The sequence below is a fragment of the Ranitomeya variabilis genome, chromosome 2 (genome assembly GCF_051348905.1).
Source record: "Ranitomeya variabilis isolate aRanVar5 chromosome 2, aRanVar5.hap1, whole genome shotgun sequence".
Taxonomy (NCBI): Eukaryota; Metazoa; Chordata; class Amphibia; order Anura; family Dendrobatidae; genus Ranitomeya; species Ranitomeya variabilis.
In genome coordinates, this window is record NC_135233.1 from 1,079,370,483 (window position 1) to 1,079,397,983 (window position 27,501).

Below are 27,501 nucleotides of genomic sequence, written 5' to 3' on the forward strand. Positions count from 1 at the left end.
ACAGGCTGCAGCCACAGATAACAGACTGTATAATTATTTTTTCTGTTATATGTGAAATTTGGGGAAAAAAATAGAACAAGGTTAGCACAAAGAACTATTCTATGTATGCCTGCGAGACTACGATTTTTTGACCACAGATACAACAGTCCTCAGCTTGACATAACAGACTGTATCATTTTTGTTTGTTTGTTTTTGGTGAATTTGTGGAGAAAAAAAAAAGAGTAAAACAAGGCTAGCACACAGAACTATGCTATGAATGCCTGCGAAACTACAATTTTTCCACCACAGATACACCATGCCTCAGCCACATATAACAGACTGTATACCTTTTTTTCCTCTTGATTGTGAAATTTGGCAAAAAATTAAAAATGAGTACAACAAGGATAGCAGACAGAACTATGAAACTTTTTGACTTTTGCACCACTGATACACCAGCCGTCAGCCTCAGATAACAGACTGATCTAAACGTGGCCTTGATTTTTTTGGGCACAACTAAATTGTGTCAACAAGTTGGCTATGACACACAAAAAAAGATTTTTTGGCGCACTCACACCTGGTGCCTGGGACAAAAAGAAAATGGTAGATTTGCACATTCTACAATTACAATAACCTGGCTGTAGTAGGCAGCGTGAACAAGCAAATAAATGTAAAAATAAAGGGGCTATGGATTGCTTTAGAATAAATGGAGCAGGTATAAGGTGGAAAAAAAGTCACAGAAAACTGCAGCTAAGTATATACTGTATTACATAAGCTGCAGCAGACAGTAATGGAGCCTTTATATGTATGCAGTGAGAGCTATGTACTCACATACAATGCCTGCAGGCCTTGCACAGATGTGGATAAGTGCACATAGACTCCCCTGCCTACCAAGCGCTGCAATCTCAGGACCCCCAAATTAGCCCTAAAAAGGACTGTTGGTTTCTCTGGATTTGTGGACTGAACACTAGCAGACCCACACTAATTATTAAAAGGACGATTCTGACCCTATCTCAGCAGCAGCTCTCCCTACACTCGCTATGTCCGGAGCAGAATGAGGTGAGCAGGGCGGCGCCAGGTCTCTTATAGACCTGATGACGCTGTGCGACCAGCCAATCACTGTAATACCACAACAAAGATAGATGGCTGCGGCATTACAGTGCATGGCAGACAATCCCTGCACTGTGATTGGCGCTCTAAAGAGCGCCAGAATTGCAGGGCGGAGACCCGAGCTCCCACCGAATAATCCCGGAAATACTTGGTGCTTGCCGAGTACACCGAGCATAGTGATACTCGGGCGAGTAACGAGTAATGGCGAGCATGTTCGCTCATCGCTATCAATGAGTGATAAAATGCATTCCACCATTACAAAAATGAAAACCTCTATCTACGCGTTTTAGACTGTCTCTTCATCATTATAAAAAGCTATAGTACCGCTTCCCTTCTTGTACACCTCCTCCCACTTAATTAGACATATCAATCAAAAGAAAAGATCACGATCTTCCAAACTTTTTTGATCTGGCTGGGATTTAGAAGGTGTGCTTGACTGGGAGTTAGAAGGAACACTGGGAAAAGAAGGAGGGTATTGGGAACTATCTCTCCTCACGGAATAAGTACTGTCTTGTTGAGGTTTGCACATCCAAAAATCCATTCCTGATTTGTCGGCTGGCGCTCCGGTTTTTGCTTTTGTTTTGTCTGTATACATGGGGCGGTCCAGAACAAGGACCACCAGCTAATGGTAGCAGCAGGCTGAGCAAAAACATCCACATCCCATTTTTGATGTATCCAAAGTCCATTCAGAAACGCTTCAATAGAGCCATTTTTTTTCTGCTTCCCACATCTTCGTACTTGTCAATTGCACCGGATTTCTAGAGACTCCTGGGCTAAAAAGCGACAAAGCTTATCTAAACTGACGTAAAAGTGGGTGGTTATCTGAGCTACTATAATGCCTTACATATGGGGTAAGCAACACAGGGCATCAGAAGAACTACGCTACATTTCTAATTGGAGGTATTCGATAATATTTTTATACCTACTACAAAATGAGATATGACCTTGGAAATGGGAATATCCCTTTAAGAAACTCTTTTGAATTTATGTGTTTAGAAATATGCCAGTAATAGGGTGACTAGTTATCATGGAAGTTTCTCTTCCTGAAGGTCTCGAACGTCTCCCTATTAGTGATGAGCAAACATGCTCTGATAAAGTGGTATCTGAGCATGGGGTGCTAACTCACTGTCTTCGGAGTGCTCTAATAATGTGTTTGAGTCCCAATGTCTACTTGTCCCGTGGCAGAAACAATGCCGGGATTTTCTGACAAACAGCAGCGGAGACTCGAACATTTCATTCAAGAAAGCCGAAGACGCTTTGTTAGCACCCGAGCATGCTCGGATAACACATTTTCAGAGCACGTTGACTCATCACTACGGCCTATGCTGTGAACTCTACCAGTGTACCTTACTTATTTGTCCTCACTAGACATCTCTAGAAGCCAAACCTCTTTTTGTTTTTTCTCCGTAGGTGTTTTAATGGATTGAACAGTTAGGATTAGTTTATTTTCTTGGTCAAGGCTGCCAATCGCAGCAGTACTCTCACAAGTAATCACACACAAACCAAGCAGCGGAGCCCTAAGGAGCATTTGGACATGTCTGCATTAGAAGCCCTGCATTGGATTTTATTTTTAATCCTTGTTTAATTTTGAGGAGCAAAAGCAGAAAAAAAATGCATAGATCCAGTATAAGCCTAAATTTGTAATTTCATTTAAAAAATCTACGGAATATACAGCTAATTTATATAATTTTGAAGGTTCACATTGAATGGGATTCTCCACTTAGAATGAATTAGTTTATTAATTATTAATCAGTTGAATAGTCAGAAGGAAAAGACAAAGGTCAATATCAGAAAGTGATCTAAGAACAAGAAATGTTCTCAAGTAAAAAAAAACATAATTCATGTGCCTCAGCAGTGATTATTGCAAAAATTGGTTGTCACGTGAATTATGTAAATGACGAAATATCTCGGAAATCAATGGTGATTGGTGAACAATGGAGGAGAGGCAATGGGTGAGGTTTTTTTATTATTTCATAACACTTTTTGCTGTCAAACTACTTTCTTAACATTCCAGATCATCACCAAAACATTGCCTACTATTAGCCACCACTAGAGGAAGCACTTTGTATGCCAAGGCTCATTAGCTTCGTCTCTTGGCAGCTGTACACAGTCTAAATTTTATCATTTAACTCTATATCTATGCAGGAGATTTAGAACTCTGTACCAGAAATGTTTTTCTGTCAGTAACACCCTGAAAGAACACAACAATCTTCAGCCTGAAATGACTAATAACAGATAAATCAGTTCTCATACTTTGCACTGAAAAGGGCCAATAGCCCGAAACACCATATTTGCAAATTGAGATTCTGATTTGGCTTTTATTCTAAGTCATATTACAAGACTCATTAAATGGTCGTTGGTGACTTGTAGGATCGCTACTTCCAGAGTTCAAGTCCTCTTCTTCTCTGAAGAGGCAGTTTGCCTAATAAAAGATAATTGATTCTGGGTACCCTCATGGCACATTCAGGTAGATTTGGTGGAGAAAGTCTAAACAACTATGACAATATACAACATGTCTTGTGCCACTAGTGACTGATAGTGTAGTCTATCTGCGAGAAATTGCACAGATCTCAAATGGTTTGGGGGCGTTTGTACCCCCCAGTGCAGGACTGAGGTCTAGTCTGGCTCCAGGTGTAGGCTTGAAAGTCAAATGTTGTAATAATGTTGCAAAGAACAGGAACAGCTCCATTTTAGCCAAGGTTTCTCCAGCACAGCTGCGTTTACCTGTGAGAACAAAAAAAAAACACATTGATAGAAGAGAGCTGATAATATCCGATTACAACTGGATAGCAATAAAATTATATAAATATTTGGTACAAAGCTTTTTGGATTTGATCTGTTGTGATCTCCAAGTTTTCTATCTGTCATGTGATGCCTGAGAGAAAAGGGAACAGAAGGGGTCTCTGAGCAGTAGTATCATTTTAAAGGTCTTTCTCTTAAAGGGAACCTGTCCCCCCCAAAATCGAACATGAGCTAAGTCCACCAGCATCAGGGGCTTATCTACAGCATTCTGTAATGCTGTAGATAAGCCCCCGATGTATCCTGAAAGATGAGAAAAAGAGGTTAGATTATACTCACCCAGGGGCGGTCCTGCTGCAGTCCGTTCCGATGGGTGTCGCGGTCCGGGGTCTCTTATCTTCTTACGATGACGTCCTCTTCTTGTCTTCATGCTGCAGCTCCGGCGCAGGTGTACTTTGTCTGCCCTGTTGAGGGCAGAGCAAAGTACTGCAGTGAGCAGGCGCTGGGAAAGGTCAGAGAGGCCCGGCACACTGCAGTACTTTGCTCTGCCCTCAACAGGGCAGACAAAGTATGCCTGCGCTGGAGCCGCGGCATGAAGACTAAAAGAGAACGTCATGCTATGAAGATGGGAGGCCCCGGACCGCGACGCCCATCGGATCGGACCGCCCGCCCATGTGAGTATAATCTAACCTCTGTTTCTCATCTTTCAAGATACATCGGGGGCTTATCTACAGCATTACAGAATGCTGTAGATAAGCCCCTGATGCCGGTGGGCTTAGCTCACCTTCGAATTTGGGGGTAACAGGTTCCCTTTAACTGCAGCCTCTTATAGCACTCTGCAGCCCAGCCATGTCATCTATAGGACCCTGCAGTACAAGGGGATTGGAATATACTACTCAGGGAAGACTCAGATGGCCATATAACTCAGACGAGGATCACAACGCAATGCTCGGACTGGCCGTCGGCTCTCACAACCCGAGTGTGACAGCATGTATTTCTATGTAGCTGTCATACTCGGGCAGGAGAGCTGACGGCCATTCCAATCATTGCAATGCTATCCTTATCTGAGTTATATAGCCCTCTGACTCTTCCCTTAGTAGTATATTCCAATCCCCTTGGAATAAACCTTACGATATTTTTTACATTACATTATCAACCACCATAACAATGCAAGAGTCACTCAAATAATAGTGTATCAGCCACAGATGCTTTAATGTAGGTGTGTCAGCCTCAGATGCCCAAATAATAGTGCTTCAGTCACGATTGCCGATAGTGAAATGGTAATGTGGTGCGGGGTGTTAACCATTGGCATGGTACTTGTCTCTTGAGCCCTGACACTTCACATGAAGGTGGGGGTCCAGCTGGGTTTGAGTACTGTTGCTGTGGAGGCACAACACTCTTGCAGGCTGCATATAATCAATGACTTGGGATGGCCAGGACCAGGTGTTTGACAGTTCAATGAGGGAACTATATTGCCAGAATAGCTGGTTCTTAACTTCTCTTTCTCTGATGCTCTAGAACTCCCGCCCATGACACGCTCTTCGCCTTATGTACTCTATCCTGTTTAGGCACGTTACCATTCTGAGTTATAAACTCTGGTCCAGGAACTCTCTCCGATCGATCACTGTGTTCTTTTTGGTCACTTCTCTCTGACTCTCGCTATCCTCTGTCTCATCTTTCATTAAAGACACCCATGACATGCTGCACTGCTCACATCAGACCTTAAGCCTTCTTTCTACTCACTCTGGTCCCTTTCTAACTCTGACGGTAAACTGCCTCTCTTCAGCTTAGCCCCTCCCATTCTAGGCTAGTCACAACCATTACCTCTTGTTGTCCCTACTGTCAAACAACACACATGCTTAACACATATCATTATTTACACTACACATTACAATTGAGGATGATGAAACCCAAACTGTAAAGCTGACATCAACCCCAAAACAATTACCCTGCTTGCCATTGCACCAGAGCAAGCAGTAAGAGCCTAGGCTAAGTTCCAGAAAAGGTGCATCTAATGGATGAGCCATTTCTGGGGCAGCTATGGACTGGTGTTATTAGTCTGGGAAGAGGCCAATATCCATGGCCTCTTCCCAGCCTATAAATATCAACCCATAGTTGTCTGCATTGCCTTTGCTGGTTGTTAAATATAAGGGGGACCCCACATCATTTTTTTGGGTCCCTCCATTTAAAAAACAATAAAGGCTATGCAGGCAGCAGTGAGCTGATATTAATAGGCTGGGAAACTTTATGGACATTTGCCCTTTCCCAGAATAATAACAAGAGCTCCAGCTGTCTGCTTTTACTCACCCGGTTATTAAAATATGGGTGACCCCATGTTATTTTTTTCTTCTATTTATTACTTAGCTAAATACATTTACAGTAAGCTACACATGCACTGCACTAATTACATATCTGACAATTTTTACTATGCACAGGCGAAGGCTCATGAACACTCTCATCAGCATCACCTGCTCTTGCTGCTATCAGTGAAAGCAGGTGTATGCTGATGGGAGCAGTGGTCATCAGCTGACGAATGACTGGCAGCAACCTTTTCAACGCCGGTCACAGTCGCTGGCTCACATGTTGTCCTCTGTGTGATAGCATGGTAACCTCAGTACTCTAACTGTTGGTAAACTCAGTAAGGCTACCATTGATCAAAGACAGTGTTTCCCACTCAGTCACACAGAACACAGCATGGGAACAACTGGATGTTTGTGCCCCTCATTCACTTGAATGAGGATCGGGTAAAGTTCCATCCCAAACCGTACTTTTAACTGTATATTCGTCGAACCAGAACATTTACTTGTTACTTGTCAGCTCATCACAAGTGTTGAGCATTCCGATACTGCAAGTATCGGGTATCGGCCGATATTTGCTGTATCGGAATTCCGATACCGAGTTCCGATATTTTTGCGATATCGGAAATCGGAATCGGAAGTGTGTGGTGCGTATGGTTCCCAGGGTCTGGAGGAGAGGAGACTCTCCTTCAGGCCCTGGGATCCATATTTATGTAAAAAATAAATAATAAATATAAAAAATATTGATATACTCACCCCTCCGGCGGACCCTGGACCTTAGCGATGTAACCGGCAGCCTCCGTTCCTGAAAATGAGTGAGTGAAGGGCCTGCGATGACTTCGCGGCTTGTGATTGGTCGCGTGAGCGGTCACATGAGCGGTCACGTGACCAATCACAAGCCGCGACATCATCGAAGGTCCTTCACTCTGCATTCTTAGGGAACGGAGGCAGACGCTTGGACCAGTGAGAGCCGGGGCCGCCAGAGGGGTGAGTATATCAATATTTTTTATTTTTATTCTTTATTTTATACATGAATATGGATCCCAGGGCCTGAAGGAGAGTTTCCTCTCCTTCAGACCCTGGGAACCATTCCGATATTTTGTGTCCCATTGATATGCATTGGTATCGGGTATCGGTATCGGCGATATCTGATACTTTTTGGGTATCGGCCGATCCAATCCGATACCGATACCTTTGCATATCGGCAGGTATCGCTCAACACTACTCATCACTAATTACAATAACACACTTATTCTTCAAGGGAGAAACATAGGCAATATGTCCATCTCCTTAGACAATAGCCTGAGTTACCCATTGTATTGTCAACCACAAATACCGCAGTAATGCTCGCCATGAGCACCTCAACATTATTGTGTCAGCTACAGATAATCCACTAATAAAGCTTCAGCCACAGATGCCTCAATAATAGTGGGTGAGCCATAGAAGGACTGAAAAGCATGTTACTCATTGATGCTACAGTAATAGTGGGTCAGGCATAGAAGTAATGAAAAGTGTGTTACTCATATGATGGTGCAATTAAAGAGGGTCAGTCACAGATACCCCAATTATAAAGCATCAGAAATAAAAGACCTGATAAATGAGTCAACCACTGCTGTCCCAATAAAAGTGCCCAAGTCATAAAAGCCAAAACTACCATATGTCATTCACAGATGTGCTCATAACAGTGTGTGCCACAGATGTCCCTCTTAAATGGTTTGTCTGTTCTTTAGCAACACACCGATCCCCAGCATCCCAGCATTCTGCTTCCTACTCTGAAAACAGTGATCCTACTACCCATTGGTGCCAGGTACTGGTGGAACAGTTGCCATTAGGGTTGAGCGAAATGGATCGGACAAATTCAAAAACTGCCGACATTCGGCAAAGTCGGGTTTCATGAAACCCGACCCGATCATAGTGTGGGATCGGCCATGCGGTCGGCGATCAGCGTGCCAAAGTCACGTTTCATATGACGTTTCAGCGTCATTTTTCAGCCAATGAAGGAGGACGCAAAGTGTGGGCAGCGTGATGACATAGGTCTCGGTCCCCACCATCTTAGAGAAGGGCATGACAGTGATTGGCTTGCTTTCTGCAGCATCACAGGGAGTATAAAGGGGCGTGCACGCCAACCGCCATCTTACTTCTGCCGATCGTAGCATAGGAAGAGGTTGCTGCAGCTTCATCAGAAGAAGGGATATAGTTAGGAAGGGAAGATTAACCCCCAAACTGCTTGTGCTGTAGCAATTTCCACTGTCCAACACCACCTTTTTTTTGCAGGGACAGTGGAGTGTTATGGACCTGGTGGTTAGGAGCACCCGAAATGACCTGATGGTTAAAATGGAAAAACCTGGGACAAGCTCTGAGGAAGTAGTAACTCTACTGACCGCAATCCCTAATCCTATCACACACACTAGAAATAGCCGTGGAGCGTACCTAACTCTCCCTAGACGCCTCTTCACAGCCTAAGAGCTAACTACCCCTAAAGATAGAAATAGCAGCCTACCTTGCCTCAGAGAAATTCCCCAAAGTAAAGGTAGCCCCCCACAAATATTGACTGTGAGTTAAGAGAAAGTAACAAACACAGGAATGAAACAGATTTTAGCAAAGGAGGCCGAATCTTCTCTAGACAGACAGAGGATAGGAAAGGGAACTATGCGGTCAGTAATAAAAACTACAAAAACCACACAGAGTGTGCAAAAAGACCTCCACACCGACTCACGGTGTGGAGGTGCAGCTCTGCACCCCCAGAGCTTCCAGCTAGCAAGGAAATATCATAATAGCAGGCTGGACTGAAACATAGCATGTACTGAGAAATATATTCAAAAACCAATGAACAGCAAATGAACTAGCGAGGACTTAGCTTCTGCTGGAGTAGACAGGTCATCTGAGAAATCCAAGAGAGATCTGAACCAGTACTGAGACATTGACAGCTGGCAAGGACTGACGACCTGGGCAGAGTTAAATAGGGAAGCCAGCAGAAGCAATAAACGAGAGCAGCTGAGAAAGCCAACCTCAAAGATCAGCAGTTCCACTCAAAGCCACCAGAGGGTGTCCAAGGACAGAACTCACCAAAGTACCATTCACGACCACAAGAGGGAGCCCGAGAACGGAATTCACAACAGTACCCCCCCCCTTGAGGAGGGGTCACCGAACCGTCACCAGAGCCCCCAGGCCGATCATGACGAGCCAAATGAAAAGCACGAACCAAATCGGCAGCATGGACATCGGAGGCAACAACCCAGGAATTATCCTCCTGACCATAGCCCTTCCATTTAACCAGGTACTGAAGCTTCCATCTCGAAATACGAGAATCTAAAATCTTCTCCACCACATACTCCAACTCCCCCTCTACCAACACCGGAGCAGGAGGATCAACGGAAGGAACCATAGGCGCCACATATCTCCGCAACAGCGACCTATGGAACACATTATGGATGGCAAAAGAAGCTGGAAGGGCCAAACGAAACGACACAGGATTGATAATTTCAGAAATCTTATAAGGACCAATGAAACGAGGCTTGAACTTAGGAGAAGAAACCTTCATAGGAACAAAACGAGAAGACAACCAAACCAAATCCCCAACACGAAATCGGGGACCAAAACAGCGACGGCGGTTAGTAAAACATTGCGCCTTCTCCTGAGACAATGTCAAATTGTCCACCACGTGAGTCCAAATTTGCTGCAACCTGTCCACTACAGAATCCACACCAGGACAGTCAGAAGGCTCAACCTGCCCTGAAGAAAAACGAGGATGAAAACCAGAATTACAAAAAAAAGGCGAAACCAAAGTAGCAGAACTAGCCCAATTATTAAGGGCGAACTCGGCCAATGGCAAGAAGGTCACCCAATCATCCTGATCAGCAGAGACAAAGCATCTCAGATAGGTCTCCAAGGTCTGATTAGTTCGTTCGGTTTGGCCATTTGTCTGAGGATGGAATGCTGAAGAAAAAGACAAATCAATGCCCATCTTAGCACAAAAGGACCGCCAAAACCTAGAAACAAACTGGGAACCTCTGTCCGACACAATGTTCTCCGGAATGCCATGCAAACGAACCACATGCTGAAAAAATAATGGAACCAAATCAGAGGAGGAAGGCAATTTAGGCAAGGGTACCAAATGGACCATCTTAGAAAACCGATCACAAACCACCCAGATGACAGACATCCTTTGAGAGACAGGAAGATCAGAAATGAAATCCATGGAAATATGCGTCCAGGGCCTCTTCGGGACAGGCAAAGGCAAAAGCAACCAACTGGCATGAGAGCAGCAAGGTTTGGCCCGAGCACAAGTCCCACAGGACTGCACAAAAGAACGCACATCCCGTGACAAGGAAGGCCACCAAAAGGACCTAGCAACCAAATCTCTGGTACCAAAAATCCCAGGATGACCAGCCAATACTGAACAATGAACTTCAGAAATAACCCTACTAGTCCATCTATCAGGGACAAACAGTTTCTCCACTGGACAGCGGTCAGGTCTATCAGCCTGAAACTCCTGCAGCACCCGCCGCAAATCAGGGGAGATGGCAGACAAAATCACCCCCTCTTTGAGAATACCAGCCGGCTCAGAGACTCCCGGAGAATCAGGCAAAAAACTCCTAGAAAGGGCATCAGCCTTCACATTCTTAGATCCCGGAAGGTATGAGACCACAAAATCGAAACGGGAGAAAAACAGTGACCATCGAGCCTGTCTAGGATTCAACCTCTTGGCGGACTCGAGGTAAGTCAGATTCTTGTGATCAGTCAAGACCACCACGCGATGTTTGGCTCCCTCAAGCCAATGTCGCCACTCCTCGAATGCCCACTTCATAGCCAACAACTCCCGATTGCCGACATCATAATTACGCTCAGCAGGCGAAAACTTTCTAGAAAAGAAAGCACACGGCTTCATCAAAGAGCCATCAGAACTTCTCTGAGACAAAACAGCCCCTGCCCCAATCTCAGAAGCATCAACCTCGACCTGAAAAGGGAGCAAAACATCTGGCTGACGCAACACAGGGGCCGAAGTAAAATGACGTTTAAGCTCCTGAAAAGCCTCAACGGCCGCAGGGGACCAGTTCACCACATCAGCGCCTTTCTTCGTCAAATCAGTCAAAGGCTTAACCACACTAGAAAAATTAGCGATGAAGCGACGGTAAAAATTAGCAAAGCCCAGGAACTTCTGAAGACTCTTCACAGATGTAGGTTGAGTCCAATCATAAATGGCCTGAACTTTAACAGGGTCCATCTCGATAGTAGAAGGGGAAAAAATGAAGCCCAAAAAGGAAACCTTCTGAACTCCAAAGAGGCATTTAGACCCCTTCACAAACAACGCATTAGCACGAAGGACCTGGAACACCATCCTGACCTGCCTTACATGAGACTCCCAATCATCCGAAAAGACCAAAATATCATCCAAATATACAATCATGAACCTATCCAGATACTTTCGGAAGATGTCGTGCATAAAGGACTGAAACACAGATGGGGCATTAGAGAGCCCGAATGGCATCACCAGGTACTCAAAATGGCCCTCGGGCGTATTAAATGCTGTTTTCCATTCATTGCCCTGTTTAATACGCACAAGATTATACGCCCCTCGAAGGTCAATCTTGGTAAACCAACTAGCCCCCTTAATCCGAGCAAACAAATCAGACAACAGAGGCAAAGGGTACTGAAATTTGACCGTGATTTTATTGAGAAGGCGGTAATCTATACAGGGTCTCAGAGAGCCATCCTTCTTGGCCACAAAAAAAGAACCCTGCTCCCAATGGTGACGAAGATGGGCGAATATGTCCTTTCTCTAAGGACTCCTTTACATAACTCCGCATAGCGGCATGTTATGGCACAGATAAATTAAACAGTCGGCCCTTAGGGAACTTACTACCAGGAATCAAATTAATAGCGCAATCACAGTCCCTATGAGGAGGTAGGGCACTGGACTTGGGCTCATCAAATACATCCTGGTAATCCGACAAAAACTCAGGAATTTCAGAAGGAGTGGAAGAAGAAATTGACATCAAAGGAACATCAGTATGTATCCCTTGACAACCCCAACTAGACACAGACATTGATTTCCAATCCAGTACTGGATTATGAACCTGTAACCATGGCAAACCCAACACGACAACATCATGCAAATTATGCAACACCAAAAAGCGAATACTTTCCTGATGTGCAGGAGCCATGCACATGGTTAGCTGAGTCCAGTACTGGGGTTTATTCTTGGCCAGTGGCGTAGCACCAATCCCCCTTAAGGGAACAGGAATCTGCAAAGGCTCCAAGAAAAAACCACAGCGCCTGGCAAACTCCAAGTCCATCAAATTCAAAGCAGCGCCCGAATCCACAAATGCCATAACAGAGTAGGACGACAATGAGCAAATCAGAGTAACAGATAAGAGAAATTTAGGCTGCACAGTACTAATGGTGACAGACCTAGCAAACCTCTTAGTGCGCTTAGGACAATCAGAGATAGCATGAGAAGAGTCACCACAGTAAAAACACAGCCCATTCTGACATATGTGTTCTTGCCGTTCAGCTCTGGTCAAAGTCCTATCACATTGCATAGGCTCAGGCCTTTGCTCAGGGGACACCGCCAAATGGTGCACAACTTTGCGCTCACGCAAACGCCGATCAATCTGAATGGCCAAAGACATTGATTCATTCAGACCAGCAGGCGTGAGGAACCCCACCATAACATCTTTAAGAGCTTCAGAAAGACCCTTTCTGAAAATTGCTGCCAGGGCACACTCATTCCATTGCGTAAGCACAGACCACTTTCTAAACTTCTGGCAATATACTTCTGCTTCATCCTGACCCTGACATAGAGTCAGCAAGATCTTTTCTGCCTGATCCACAGAATTAGGTTCATCATAAAGCAATCCAAGCGCTAGAAAAAATGCATCTACATTAAGCAATGCAGGATTTCCTGGCTCAAGGGAGAATGCCCAGTCTTGCGGGTCACCACGCAACAAAGAAATAACAATCTTTACTTGCTGAATGGGGTCACCAGAAGAGCGGGGTTTCAGAGCAAGAAACAGTCTGCAATTATTTTTGAAATTCAAAAATTTAGATCTATCCCCAGAAAACAAATCAGGAATTGGAATTCTAGGCTCTAACATCGGATTCTGAACTACATAATCTTGAATACTCTGTACCCTAACAGCGAGTTGATCCACACAAGAGGACAAACCCTGAATATCCATATCTACACCTGAGTCCTGAACCACCCAGAGGTTAAGGGGAAAAGAAAGACAAAACAAGCAGCAAAGAAAAAAAAAATGACTCAGAACTTCTCTTTTCCCTCTTTTGAGATGCATTAACACTTTGTGGCCAGCTGTACTGTTATGGACCTGGTGGTTAGGAGCACCCGAAATGACCTGATGGTTAAAATGGAAAAACCTGGGACAAGCTCTGAGGAAGTGGTAACTCTACTGACCGCAATCCCTAATCCTATCACACACACTAGAAATAGCCGTAGAGCATACCTAACTCTCCCTAGACGCCTCTTCACAGCCTAAGAGCTAACTACCCCTAAAGATAGAAATAGCAGCCTACCTTGCCTCAGAGAAATTCCCCAAAGTAAAGGTAGCCCCCCACAAATATTGACTGTGAGTTAAGAGGAAGTAACAAACACAGGAATGAAACAGATTTTAGCAAAGGAGGCCGAATCTTCTCTAGACAGACAGAGGATAGGAAAGGGAACTATGCGGTCAGTAATAAAAACTTCAAAAAACACGCAGAGTGTGCAAAAAGACCTCCACACCGACTCACGGTGTGGAGGTGCAGCTCTGCACCCCCAGAGCTTCCAGCTAGCAAGGAAATATCATAATAGCAGGCTTGACTGAAACATAGCATGTACTGAGAAATATATTCAAAAACCAATGAACAGCAAATGAACTAGTGAGGACTTAGCTTCTGCTGGAGTAGACAGGTCATCTGAGAAATCCAAGAGAGATCTGAACCAGTACTGAGACATTGACAGCTGGCAAGGACTAACAACCTGGGCAGAGTTAAATAGGGAAGCCAGCAGAAGCAATAAACGAGAGCAGCTGAGAAAGCCAACCTCAAAGATCAGCAGTTCCACTCAAAGCCACCAGAGGGTGTCCAAGGACAGAACTCACCAAAGTACCATTCACGACCACAGGAGGGAGCCCGAGAACGGAATTCACAACAGTGGAGGCAAGATTTTTGTGCATCAGCTCTGTAGCTTATAAGGCTCCCTGATAGCTGCATTGCTGTTTGCACCGCTGCTGTGCAAATCAACTGCTTTTTTAAAAGCAAAAATCCTGTTGCTCCTTTCTGCACAGCTATCTTGTTTATTTGTCCACATGTTTGTGTGCAGCAGTCCTTTTTATTGCTGTCATACTTGTCCTGAGATCATTGTAGGGAGATTGAAATTGTACTTAAGTCCTTGTATTTTTCCTTATATATTCCAGCCACTTTCTGCCACTTACATTGCGTTGTTTTATACACTGGGCCTGAGATTTGGTTCAGTCTCCAAAAAAAAAAGGGAGATTTAAATTCTCAACAAGTTTATATACACCTTCTACCTTGTTTTACAGTACCATATAACGGTTGTTATTTTGGTTAGATTTTCCACAGGAGACAGCATTTGTCCAGTATGGTTAAGAACTACTTTTCCTCCCTTATCGATGTTCTCCCTCACACTTCATTCCCTTTGATTACTGGGCATCTAAAATAGACACCCGGCCTGAATTGGCAGAATATGCATTACAGGAGCTTTCTTGCCCATCTGCAAGTGTGCTATCAGAAAGAGTCTTCAGTGCTGCTGGTTCAATACTGACCGAAAAAAGGACACGTCTGGCTACCCAAAATGTTGATGATCTAACCTTCATTAAAATGAACCCATGGATTTCAAATTATTTCGCCCAACCTTCCCCTGCTGACACCTAGCTTTCCTGTAAAAAGGTCTTGCTTTTGGCTTCCTCTTACTGACTTCTCCAATTCCTCCATTTGCAGCTGCTGAATGTCCACCATGGGCCATTTTTATACCTCCCTAAATGGGCTGACTCCCCCCAAAGGGCCGTGGTCACCACCTAGCGCAAGCATCCGTGCGAGTGCCATTTGCCTGGACAGGTGGGTGTGCCCACTCTTGGGCGACGGCACTGGCACAGGGTCCCTCATAGTACAATGAAGTGTCTCTGACGGTGGTGGTGCACAACCAGCATCAGACACACCATTGTAATATGAGGGGCCCTGTGCTAGCACCGCCGCCCATGAGAGAGTGTTCCCCCCAGCTCGAACAGTGCTCTACCACTTGCAATACTTACCTCTCCCTCCTCCACCACTGTGTAGTCTGTGATGTCAAATCCTTCAATGGCACTGCCAATACAAATTTGTTGAAATGATAGATGATAGTTAAAATATACAGGGGCCCTGGCCTCCATTTAGACCAGTTAATACTTTGCGCCTACTACCACTGTCTGCTACTCAGCAGAGGAGCCCACCCCTGTATCTAGCTATGCCACCTGTTTATTTATGAACAATTTTTTGGCAGACATTTAGCCCACTTTAATATTTGGGCCTACTAACTGTGTCTGCCACTCATTACAGTTGTCCTCCACTGAACAAAGCAATGCCACCTGTTTAGTCCTGTTACCAATTTTGAACTGCATTTAGGCTACTTTATTATTTGGGCCTACTAACTGTGTCTGCCGCTCATTACAGTGGCCTCCACTGAACAAAGCAATGCCGCCTGTTTAGTCATGTTACCAATTTTGAACTGCATTTAGCCTACTTTATTATTTGGGCCTACTAACTGTGTCTGCCACTCATTACAGTTGTCCTCTACTGAACAAAGCAATGCCGCCTGTTTGATCCTGTTACCAATTTTGAACTGCATTTAGGCTACTTTATTATTTGGGCCTACTAACTGTGTCTGCCACTCATTACAGTTGTCCTCCACTGAACAAAGCAATGCCGCCTGTTTAGTCCTGTTACCACATTTGAACTGCATTTAGCCCACTTTATTATTTGGGCCTATTTCTGTGTTTCCTCCTCATCCTGCCCATTGCCCAGCCACTGCTAGATGAGTCTGCTGGTACATTGACCCAGACCACTACATTCCCCTTGCACTCTACACAGCCAGAATCTGACCCTGCTGAAAGTCAGGTTCCTCTTCCCGCATACTATACTACCTTACACGGGGACAAAGAGGAAGGTGCAGATGAAAGTGCAGGCTGGGTGGGGGGGCATACTCGTTGGCGACATCACTGGCACAGGGCCCCTCATAGTACTCAAAAGTGTCTCTGCCGGTGGGAGGTGCCACCCGCCGTCAAACACACCGCCGTACTATGAGGGGCCCTGTGCCAGTGCCAATGCCAACGAGTGGGCCCCCCCTGCTTGCTCAGGATCACAGCACTTGCAAAGTTGAAATACTTACGTATTCCGCGTATCCTGGGCCCACGAAAATCTTGAGCCAGCCCTATTCCTCCACAACTTTAGCCAAATGACCCCCAGTTTTCAATGCCTAACTATTATTATAAAGTAAATTAAGATTGACAAGCTTCAGTAATAAGAATTGATGTTTTGGCATTAAAGTGGGCACTGTACATGTTTTCCTGTCCTCCACTCACTGCCGACTTTGATTCCCCATTGACTTGCATTGGGTTTCGTGTTTCAGTCAGCCCCCGACTTTTCGCAATAATCGGCCGATTTCACCCGACCCGACTTTTGACACCCGATCCGAAAAAAGTAAAAGTCGCTCAACTCTAGTTGCCATCAGTGGACAGTTGGTTGCACATGCACATCACCATCCGTCAATTTCTATGGAAGTTTCAGTAAAAAGATATGCACAAAATACCTCTCCAGTAGAGCCAAATACTACAAAATACAAAATACAAAACCAATCGGTGCTCTCTCCCATGCTGCAGAAAGAGGCAGGGCTTTGTCCTTGCACCATTGGAGCAGTACTGTGTGACTGCAGCTGGCCAGATCCAACTATCTAGCTAGTTTCAAAACAGCATTTAAAAGCAAACATCAAATAACTTATAACCACCACCAATAAACTGCAAAGATGGCCATAGCTCAGGCCACGAGCAATAAACAATAAAATGTAAAATTCTAATTTTTTTGAAAATCAAAGGATTTTTAATTAGTACATTGAAAAGTTGCTTATTATTACAATCACTTTGTTATTGCTTTTAGTAATATGCTTGTTTCATTTGGTATTTCTTGATGCTCATTTTGAGTAATGAGTAGAATGGGAGTCGAAAGAAAATCAGAGCATTTTTCTGGCAAATCCTACAAAGAGGTCTGGGGGATAGAGAAAATGTTGAAATGGATGGAAAAAGTGCTGAATCAAATAAGAATAGCATGATAATGACCCCTGTATGCATCTCTGACTGTAAGATCGCTGCTGGGAACAATGGTGTAACACGTTTCCTTCACGTTAAAGATTGACTATAAAACATTCAAAGCTGACATGTAATTGGAATTTACAGGAAAAAGAGTGTTAAGAAACAGTAAAATATTTTTAAATTGTAATTGATGTATTCTTATACTCATAAAGGCTTTGCACAAAGTGCAAAGCTAGTGAAGCATTATGAGAAGGATCATCCAGCATTCCATAGACCCTTGAAGGCAGCAACTGGATGGCCTCATTAAAATATTCAATATTAAAAACACTATGTGCTGCTGTCATCTGGTGGTGTGGAAACATTGGGGCTAATCCAAACTTTGTTCATTTTTCTCATAGTGAGCCTGTCAGCACTTTATGTTTTGACCCCCCTGGTGGCACTAAAAACCTGTTCAAACAATATGCTAGTGGCAGGAAAGCACAACACCCCCACGGCATAGAGGGACAGCTCATGACAGGCACCAGCTTTGGGACCCAATAGCTGAAGGTCGCAGAGGAATTAAAGAGTATGCTGGCTTTGTAGGCCAGGAATTGATTGACCATCTTTAATAACTTTCCCTCCTTGTCAAAAATAACCAGTCATCAGGGCCTGGATGCTGGGAGGGTGTCATGAAATTGGTCCAGGCCTTTCACAATGTACCCATGCCTTTGCTGTACCTTGTGCGTGTCTCCCTCGCCTTTCCTCCTTCGTTGGACAAGCAAACTTGCTCCCTGCCACTGGCATTGTCTGACATGAATTTTCTTAACATATTTTCTGCAATGGCCTTTTGCTATAGTCCCATTTTAGAAGACCTCTCTGCCTCAGTAAGGAGAGATGCGATGTTCTCTTTGTAGTGTGGGTCTAGCAGGATGAACAACGAGTGCTATTTTTTGGCCAAGATGAATGTGACGCAATGGTCACGGGAAAGGCAGCGGTACATAAATTCTGCAATATGTGCCAAGGTCCCTAAAGCTAACACTTCCCGGTTTCCACCATAATGACTAATCTCCATCCTCTCCTCTTCCTCCATCTCTTCCTCCTCAATCTGCTCCTCTGCCCATCCACAAAGGAGAGACAGGATGAAGCTTGTATGGGTACTAGCCTCTGTTGCACTGTCAACAAGCTTTAGTCGGTAAGCTGGCACTTGCATGCACTGCTGCAGCACTGCAAGAGCAGTGGTAGCTGTGGCTGACTTTCGGAAATGGGCGCTGATGCAGCATATATTGACCAGAAGCTCTGGCAAATATGAGTAGGGTTTCAGAAACCGCTGAACTACCAGGTTGAGCATGTGGGCCAAGCATGGTATGTGAGTGAGCTTGCCAAGCTTCACAGCCGCCACCAGGGTATGGCCATTATCACACACAGCCATGCCTAGTTTTAAGTTTAGCGGTGAGAGAGACAGAACTGTCTGTTGACACTAAGTTGAGGCAGTGCTGCAGAACTTCCAGCTGATATGGACAGAGTGCTCTGAGAAAACACGTCGGATATGGAGGATGAGGAGGAGCAGGATAGGGTGCAGGAACTGGTATAGGAAGTAAAGGAAACCCTGATCGAAGAAGTGCCATGATTCCTCCACATCGGTAGCACATGTGCTGCACCAGAGTGGGACTCTGCCCCTGCCTCCACAATGTTCACCAAGTGTGCCATCAGTGAAATGAAGTGTCCCTGGCAACATGTGATTGTGTACACGTCTTTTGTTAAGTAGACAAATCCAGTAACCACACTGTTAAGGACACTGGTGATGTTCCTCGACACATGCTGGGACAAGGTGGGAACATCACAGTGGGAGAAATAATGGCAGCTTAGGACTGAGAACCGAGAGATCAAATTTGTACACCTGTAGCGGGCAATTTTGTTTTTATTTCAAACCAACGAAATTGCACACAAACCAAGTTCTACAGTCTAGATGACAATAGTACATTTTTGAACAACCAAATTTGTACACCTTTAACAAGCCAATTTTTTTTCTTATTTCAAAACATCAAAATTTCACACAAAACAGGTTCTACAGTACATATGACAAATAGTAAATTTTTTAAACAAAAATATTTTGTGACCTGTACCAGGCCAAGCGGTTTTTAAAAATTTTAACCCATCGTATTTTATACAAAGTATGTTAAACTGTATGGATAAATCATTCAGTCAAAAGAAAATTTTTGAAGTTTTTTTTTTAGTTTTATATACCACTGATATGTAACCGTGTTAAGCTGTATGGTTGAATGATTGAATCCAGACAAATTTGTCAAAGCTTTTTTGGAGTGTTATACTCTATACCATCGAAAAGTAAAAGAAAACACCTAATATTCTATGGATGACTAATCCAATCCAGGCAAATTTTTCAACGCTTTTTGGAGTGCTATATACACCTCTAAAATTTAAAACAAAGCAGGTAATGCTGTTTGGATGAGTAATTGAACGCAGACAAATTTTTCAACGCTTTTTTGTAGTGTTATATACCACCGAAGTGTACTACATAGCACATAATACTGTATGGATAAGTATCTGAATCCATACCAATTTTTCACAGTTTTGGGAATGTTATATACCACCGAAATCTACCACAGAGCGCGTAATACTGTATGGATGATTAATTAAATCCAGAAAAATATGTATTGCTTTTTTGGAGTGTTATATACCACAGAAATGTACAAAGAACATAATACTTTATAGATGACTTGACAATGTAGTCATTTTTTTACCTAAACAAAAAAAAATTTGGTCACGTGCAGAAGATATATATTTAACAATAAGCTGTGAGCCCTCTGCCCTGTCTAGAACCATTATTATATCATTCTCCCTGCTCCTGCAACTGTTCCTAGGCTAAATGCAGAATGTACAGGTGCTTCTCACAAAATTAGAATAACATCAAATAGTCTATTTATTTCAGTTCTTCAATAAAAAAGTGAAATTGATATATACAGTCATTACAAACAGAGTGATCTATTTCAAGTGTTTATTTCTGTTAATGTTGATGATTATGGCTTACAACCAATGAAATCCCAAAAGTCATTATCTCAGTAAATTAGAATGCTTTATATAACCAGCTTGAAAAACGATTTTAAAATCCGTAATGTTGGCCTACTGAAATGTGTGTTCAATAAATGCGCACTCAATACTTGGTCAGGGCTCCCTTTGCATCAATTACTGCATCAAGTAGTGTGGCATGGAGGCGATCAGCCTGTGGCACTGCTGAGGTGTTATGGAAGCCCAGGTTGATTTGATAGCAGCCTACAGCTCATCTGCATTGTTGGGTCTGGTGTCTCTCATCTTCTTCTTGACAATACCCCATAGATTACACTGGTCTACAAAAAAAAAACATTTCTGGCATGGACTTTAAGAACAGTTTTAGACTAATTTGATGGTGCCGAATTCAAATCTGATCTTATCATTTCTCTATCACATCACGTTTTTGCGCTATAGGTATATAGCCCATTTTCATGAATTCCATGATAAATACTGTATAAATAGTGTATGAAAAATGCCGGTTTATATGGTTCACTAAGGTAAATTTAGTTTTCATTGAGTCTTCCAATAAATGTGAGAATATCTTTGTTTTCTTTGAACATGCATAATTCCCATTTGTTATGATAAGAATATAAACAAACAGTTTTCAACGTACACAACTGTTGTGTGCAGGTATTGTTTTATTTATTGAACTTTTCAATGAATTTTTTTGATATTTATTGTTTTTATCCTGCTGTTTTTCTGTTTTTTGTTTGTGAATCAATACCTAAGGTGTGTGTGGGGGCAGAAATTCAATGAACAGCTCAGGTAGCTAACAACTTTTATCCTGTATTTCTCTGCAGGATGTTTTGCTGATCTAACAATGGCCTCTACATCTCGCAGAAGACAGTGCTCAAATGATCCAAATATTTTGTGTTACATCTGTGGAAACTTTACTGTGAAGACTCAGAGGTGCAACATTACTAACTTTGTTAAGAGGGTGTATTTTGCGTACTTCAAAGTAAAACTTGGAGACCAAGACAAGCATTGGGCTCCTCACAAAGTGTGCAAAACCTGTATTGAGAGCTTGAGATCATGGTCTCAAGGAAAGAATGCTAAACTTCAGTTTGGAGTTCCTATGGTTTGGAGAGAACCAAGCAATCATTTAGAAGCCTGCTATTTCTACCTTGTCGATGTAAAAGGTTTCAATAAGAAAAACAAGCAATATTTGCAATACCCGAGTATCCCTTCAGCTATTCGACCAGTTGCCCATAGTGAAGACATACCTGTTCCAAAATTTACTGCGCTTCCAGAAACTTTGACACAGAACTCTCCTCACATTGTTATACTGATGAAGAAGACAGTCCAGATATTTTTCAGCCATGTGATGAAGATTGTGACAAACCAATTCTGTTTATTCAGTCTGCCTTGAATGATCTGGTTAGAGATCTTTATGTACCAAAAGAGTCTGCTGAACTATTGGCTTCAAGACTACAAGAGAATCGAATGTTAAAACCCGGTACAAGTGTCTCATTTTATCGTAACAGGGAAGCAGAACTGCATAAGTACTTCCATTCAGATGGCCAGCTTGTCTATTGTACTGATGTTGAAGGGCTACTTCTCTTATGGGACTTCCAGCATATGATTCAAGGGATTGGAGGCTTTTTATTGATAGTTCCAAAAGAAGTTTAAAATGTGTTCTGTTACACAATGGAAATAAGTGTGGCTATGTACCAATAGGTAATTCTGTAAAACTTAAAGAAGAATATAAAAACATCAAGATTGTTCTAGAGAGGTTACAATATAATTGAAAATGGTTACCTTTCTTTTGGGTCTGCAAGGAGCGTACACAAAACACCCTTGCTTTCTGTCCTACTGGGACAGTAGAGCTACAGCAGAGCATTGGGTGAAAACTAAATGGCCTTAGCGACAGAGTTTCGCATCTGGCGATAAGAATGTCATCCATGATCCTCTAGTGGATAGGAAGAACATTGTCTTTCCTCCCTTACACATAAAACTTGGATTGATGAAGCAGTTCGTCAAAGCTCTCAATCACAGTGCAGAATGCTTTAACTATATATGTTCAACTTTTCCTGGTCTTAGTGAAGAGAAGAAAAAGGCTGGAATATTTGATGGACCTCAAATAAGAACACTTATGAGAGACACAAATTTTATCACATCAATGAATGAGACAGAAGAAAGAGCTTGGAATGCATTTTGTAATGTGGTGCAGAATTTTCTAGGGAATAAGAAAGCAGACAGCTATGAAGAGATTGTGGAAGAGCTACTAATGAGTCTGCAAAATCTTGGATGTAGAATGAGTATCACGATTCACTATTTACACAGCCATTTGGACTTTTTTCCAGAGAACCTTGGTGATGTGAGCGAGGAACAAGGGGAGCGTTTTCATCAGGACATTAAAACAACGGAAGAACAATAGCAAGGCCGGTGGGACTCACATATGATGGCTGACTATTGCTGGAGCTTGATGAGAGACAACCCAGAAGCTGTACATCACAGATCAGCCAAGAAAAGAAAGTTCAAATAACTGCCATTTGCCATTCATCTGTGTGCCATATATATGTGTTTTTATATTTTGTAGTTTAATTCTGTAAGTATATTTGATTTGCTGTACATAGACTTTGTAATCTTTGTTATTCCTTGATTAAAAATATACAAAATGTAGTACCGAAAATCATGTGTTTTTATCATAAAACATTAGGAGTAATTTTCATCCAAAATTGAAAATATCTCAAAATCCTGATGTGATAGCCAAAAACGGAGTTCATATTCGTAATCAGCAGCCAAAATTGACTAAAAATATGTTTTAAAACCTTTTGCCAGAAAAATTGCGTTGACCAGTGTTATCTTTGGGGTTAAGGTCAGGTGAGTTTGCTGGCCAATCAAGGACAGTGATACTGTTGTTTTTACACCAGGTATTGGCAGTTTTGGCAGTGTGGACAAGGGCCAAGTCCTGCTGGAGAATGAAATTTCCATCTCCAAAAAGCTTGTCGGAAGAGGGAAGCCTGAGGTGCTCTAAAATTTCCTGGTAGAAGGCTGCGCTGACTTTGGTCTTGATAAAACACATCACCGATTGTGGAAACTTCACACTAGACCTCAAGCAGGTTGGATTGTGGCCTCTCCACTCTTCCTTCAGAATCTGGAACCTTGATTTTCTAATGAGATGCAAAATTTATTTTCATCTGAAAACAACATCTTGGACCACTGAGCAACAGTCCAGTTATTTTTCTCCTTGGCCCAGGAATGATGCTTCTAATATTGTCTATTGGTCATGAGTGGCTTGACACAATGAATGCGACACTTGTAGCCCATGTCCTGGATACATCTGTGTAAGATGGCTCATGAAGAAATGACTCCAGCAGCAGTCCACTCCATGTGAATCTCCCCCAAATTTTTGAATGGCCTTTTCTTAAAGGGAACCTGTCACCTCCAAAATTGAAGGTGAGCTAAGCATACTGACATCAGGGGCTTATCTACAGCATTCTGTAATGCTGTAGATAAGCCCCCGATGTATCCTGAAAGATGAGAAAAAGAGGTTAGATTATACTCACCTGGGCAGGCGGTTCGATCCGATGGGCGTCGCGGTTTGGTTCGGTTCGGGGCCTCCCATCTTCTTAGGATGACTTAGGCTTAGGCTTTATAGTTTTCTCTGCCATATGGTCAAGCTGTGGTGCCATCTCACTATCCAGATCCATCACAAAATAGCTGCTGCATACCCTGCTTTTGCTTTTATACAGACTATGATAATCCTTCCTTCATGGCTGTGCTATCCCATATGATATGATATGATATAACAGAAGTAGTGTTGAGCGATACCATCCGATACTTGAAAGTATCGGTATCAGATAGTATCGGCCGATATCCGAAAGTATCGGATATCGCCGATTCCGATACCCGATACCAATACAAGTCAATGGGACACCAATTATCGGAAGGTATCCTGTATGGTTCCCAGGGTCTAAAGGAGAGGAAACTCTCCTTCAGGCCCTGGGATCCATATTAATGTGTAAAATAAAGAATACAAATAAAAAATATTGATATACTCACCTCTCTGACGCAGCCTGGACCTTATCGATGTAACCGGCAGCTTCCGTTCCTAAGAATGAGCGCTTGAAAGACCTTAGATGACGTCGCGGCTTGTGATTGGTCACGTGGCGGTCACGTGACCGCTCACGCGACCAATCACAAGCCGCGACATCATCTAAGGTCTTTCAAGCGCTCATTCTTAGGAACGGAAGCTGCCGGTTACATCGGTAAGGTCCAGGCTGCGTCGGAGAGGTGAGTATATCAATATTTTTTATTTTTATTCTTTATTTTACACATTAATATCGATCCCGATACCGATTCCCGATATCACAAAAGTATCGGATCTCGGTATCGGAATTCCGATACCGCAAATATCGGCCGATACCCGATACTTGCGGTATCGGAATGCTCAACACTAAACAGAAGCTTTTGCCACTTATAGAAGTAAATATTTCAACTTTATTAACAGTTTTAAAACAGATACAAATGGGGAAGCAAGTACAGAAGTCACACCTCAAGCATATGATGCCATCTATTTTGGCAGACCCCCCAGGAAGAACCTTAAATGCAAAACCCGCATCGGGGCCTGGACTACACCCACAGCTTATAGCTTTACCTCCTTCCACCTATTAAGTTCTATATGTGTCCACACCCTGTTCAGTGTATTCTATACTAACCTTACCAGTAGTGATGAGTGAGTATGCTCGTTACTCAAGTATTCCGAGCATGCTCGGTGTTCTCCGAGTATCTTGGGTGTCCTCGTAGATTATGTTTGTGTCCCCGAAGTTGCATGATTTGCGGCTGCTAGACAGCCTGAATACATGTGGGAATTTCCTAAAAAACAGGCAATCCCTGCATGTGTTCAGGCTGTCTAGCAGCCCCAAATCATGCATCTGCGGGGACACAAACATAATCTACGAGTACTATTGAAGCTGCCTGAGTGTGAAGGCACAGATAAAACCTGAAAAGATAAATAGAAAACACACTGGCACTACACCTGCAAAAGGACAAGAGCTGCCGGTATTTCAGACAATCATTGAATAATCTACGAGCACGCCCTAGATACTCGGAGAACACCCAAGCATGCTCTAAAAACTCGAGTAACGATTGCACTCGCTCATCACTACTTACCAGCACAAGGCACTTTTTATGCACAGCACCATGTTTTTCTAGGCTGTTGCCAAATGCTACTTTATCTGGTTTACTCATGTGACACTTGTATGGTGCAGATTACGGTATGTATTTTATTGTGTATCAGCCCTGGTTTATTATGCACGGACTATTACTGGTGGAGATATAAAACCACCTTGAACTGCTTTTCATAAGTGTTATGATTATTTTCTACTATTTATTATTATTTTTTTCGAGCCTTTGGGTATTTTAATATACACAATCATGTCTAATATAAAGAATCATGTTTAAAATAGAGCTATCATGTTATAAAATAGGTGCTAATATATCCTTGAGGTGTGACTTCTGTACTTGTTTTCCCCATATTTATTTGTTTTTAAACTGATTTTGTTAATAAAGTTTAAATTTTTATTTCTATAAGTGGCAAAATCTTCTGCTATATATAGGTTTAATTGCTAATTGGAAGTGATGACTCTTTATGGGTCCTTAATAGGTATTCATATGATATGATAGATGGAAGGCATTATGAGAAAGCCCTTCTGGCCAACCTTACCCAAGATCATGTGATCCATCTTTGGCTGATACAATCTTCTACAACGTGGCAACATTTTCAGTACTACACAATTTGTTCAAATTGTTCAAATGTGCTGAGTTCATAATTGTAAAATTCAACATGAAATCAATTTGCATCGAATTGATTTGTTCATCTCAAACTACCCTTTGTCGTGTTTATATACTGAAAACAAAGTTTATAGCATCAAACAAATAATGGTATTTTGTGGCTTAAAATTCATTTTACTATTTCTATTGTAGTCAAATATGGTCAAGAGCATCTTCCAGTTGTGGCGCCGGTGTACTTGCATGCCTCAGCTCTCCCCCCAGCAAGGAAGTTGACTTACTTACTGCCCCTCCCGCCCATCCGCATCTCCTTCCTCTGCCCATGCTTCCCAGAATCTGTGAATGGCCTTAGAGGGTGCGCATGTCCTGCCTCTTAAAGAGATAGCATGCACTCTCTTAAAGTGTTCATAGCGAACAGCTGGGAGACATTAAAGGCACCTCCACATGTTGGGAGGTGCCTGACCAACTTTTGTGTTAGTTAGTTAGTTACTTGCCATCCTGTTAGGTCCTCTGTTTTGCTTTGTCTGATCTTGATCCAGTGTTGCCTAAACCTGTTTCCTGCTTCCAAATTTGACCTGTCTGTTATCCATAGCCACACAGTCTGTATCTGCTTTAATGGCCAGCCTGTCTGCTATCTGGAGCCCCACAGTCTGTACCAGTACAAGTGGCCTTCCTGTCTAGTGATGAGCGAATATACTCGTTACTCGAGATTTCCCGAGCACGCTCGGGTATCCTCCGAGTATTTTTTAGTGCTCGGAGATTTAGTTTTCATCCCCGCAGCTGAATGATTTACATCTGTTAGCCAGCATAAGTACATGTGGGGGTTGCCTGGTTGCTAGGGAATCCCCACATGTACTTATGCTGGCTAATAGCTGTAAATCATTCAGCACAGTGATGAAAGCTAAATCTCCGAGCACTTAAAAATACTCGGAGGACCTCCGAGCATGCTCGGGAAATCTCGAGTAACGAGTATATTGGCTCATCACTAGTCCTGTCCTCTATCCACAGCCGCACAGTTTGAACCATCGCCAGTGTCTGTCCTCTACTGTATGAGACAATCTATCTGAACCAATGCATTTGACCCTTGGGGCAGCTGCTACTATTCGGGACACTGCCCTGGAGTGGTACCTGACAGCTACCTCCACACAAGCCTAACTTCACCATCAGATGCTACAGTGAAAAGCAGGCAGCTGATTAGTTACGCCCCTCTTAGGTGAGGCCGGCCCGTGGTGCAGTGGGACCACGATCTACAATCGTTACACCAGTTAAAATTAAATAAGGAAATATTAAAATTTCGGAATAAT

At 43.0% G+C, this 27,501-nt stretch overlaps 1 protein-coding gene across 1 annotated transcript in view; it reads right to left on the reverse strand.

The window, feature by feature from the left end:
- Positions 1-3,033: 3,033 nt before the first annotated feature.
- The window catches only part of LOC143808721 (cytochrome P450 2C14-like), a 65,323-nt gene continuing 40,855 nt past the window's right edge, over positions 3,034-27,501 (reverse strand). Inside the window, exon 10 of the mRNA XM_077291655.1 lies at positions 3,034-3,810. Coding sequence (XP_077147770.1) covers positions 3,632-3,810 — 179 coding nt within the window. The 3' untranslated portion in view covers positions 3,034-3,631. The remainder of the gene's footprint in view (positions 3,811-27,501) is intronic.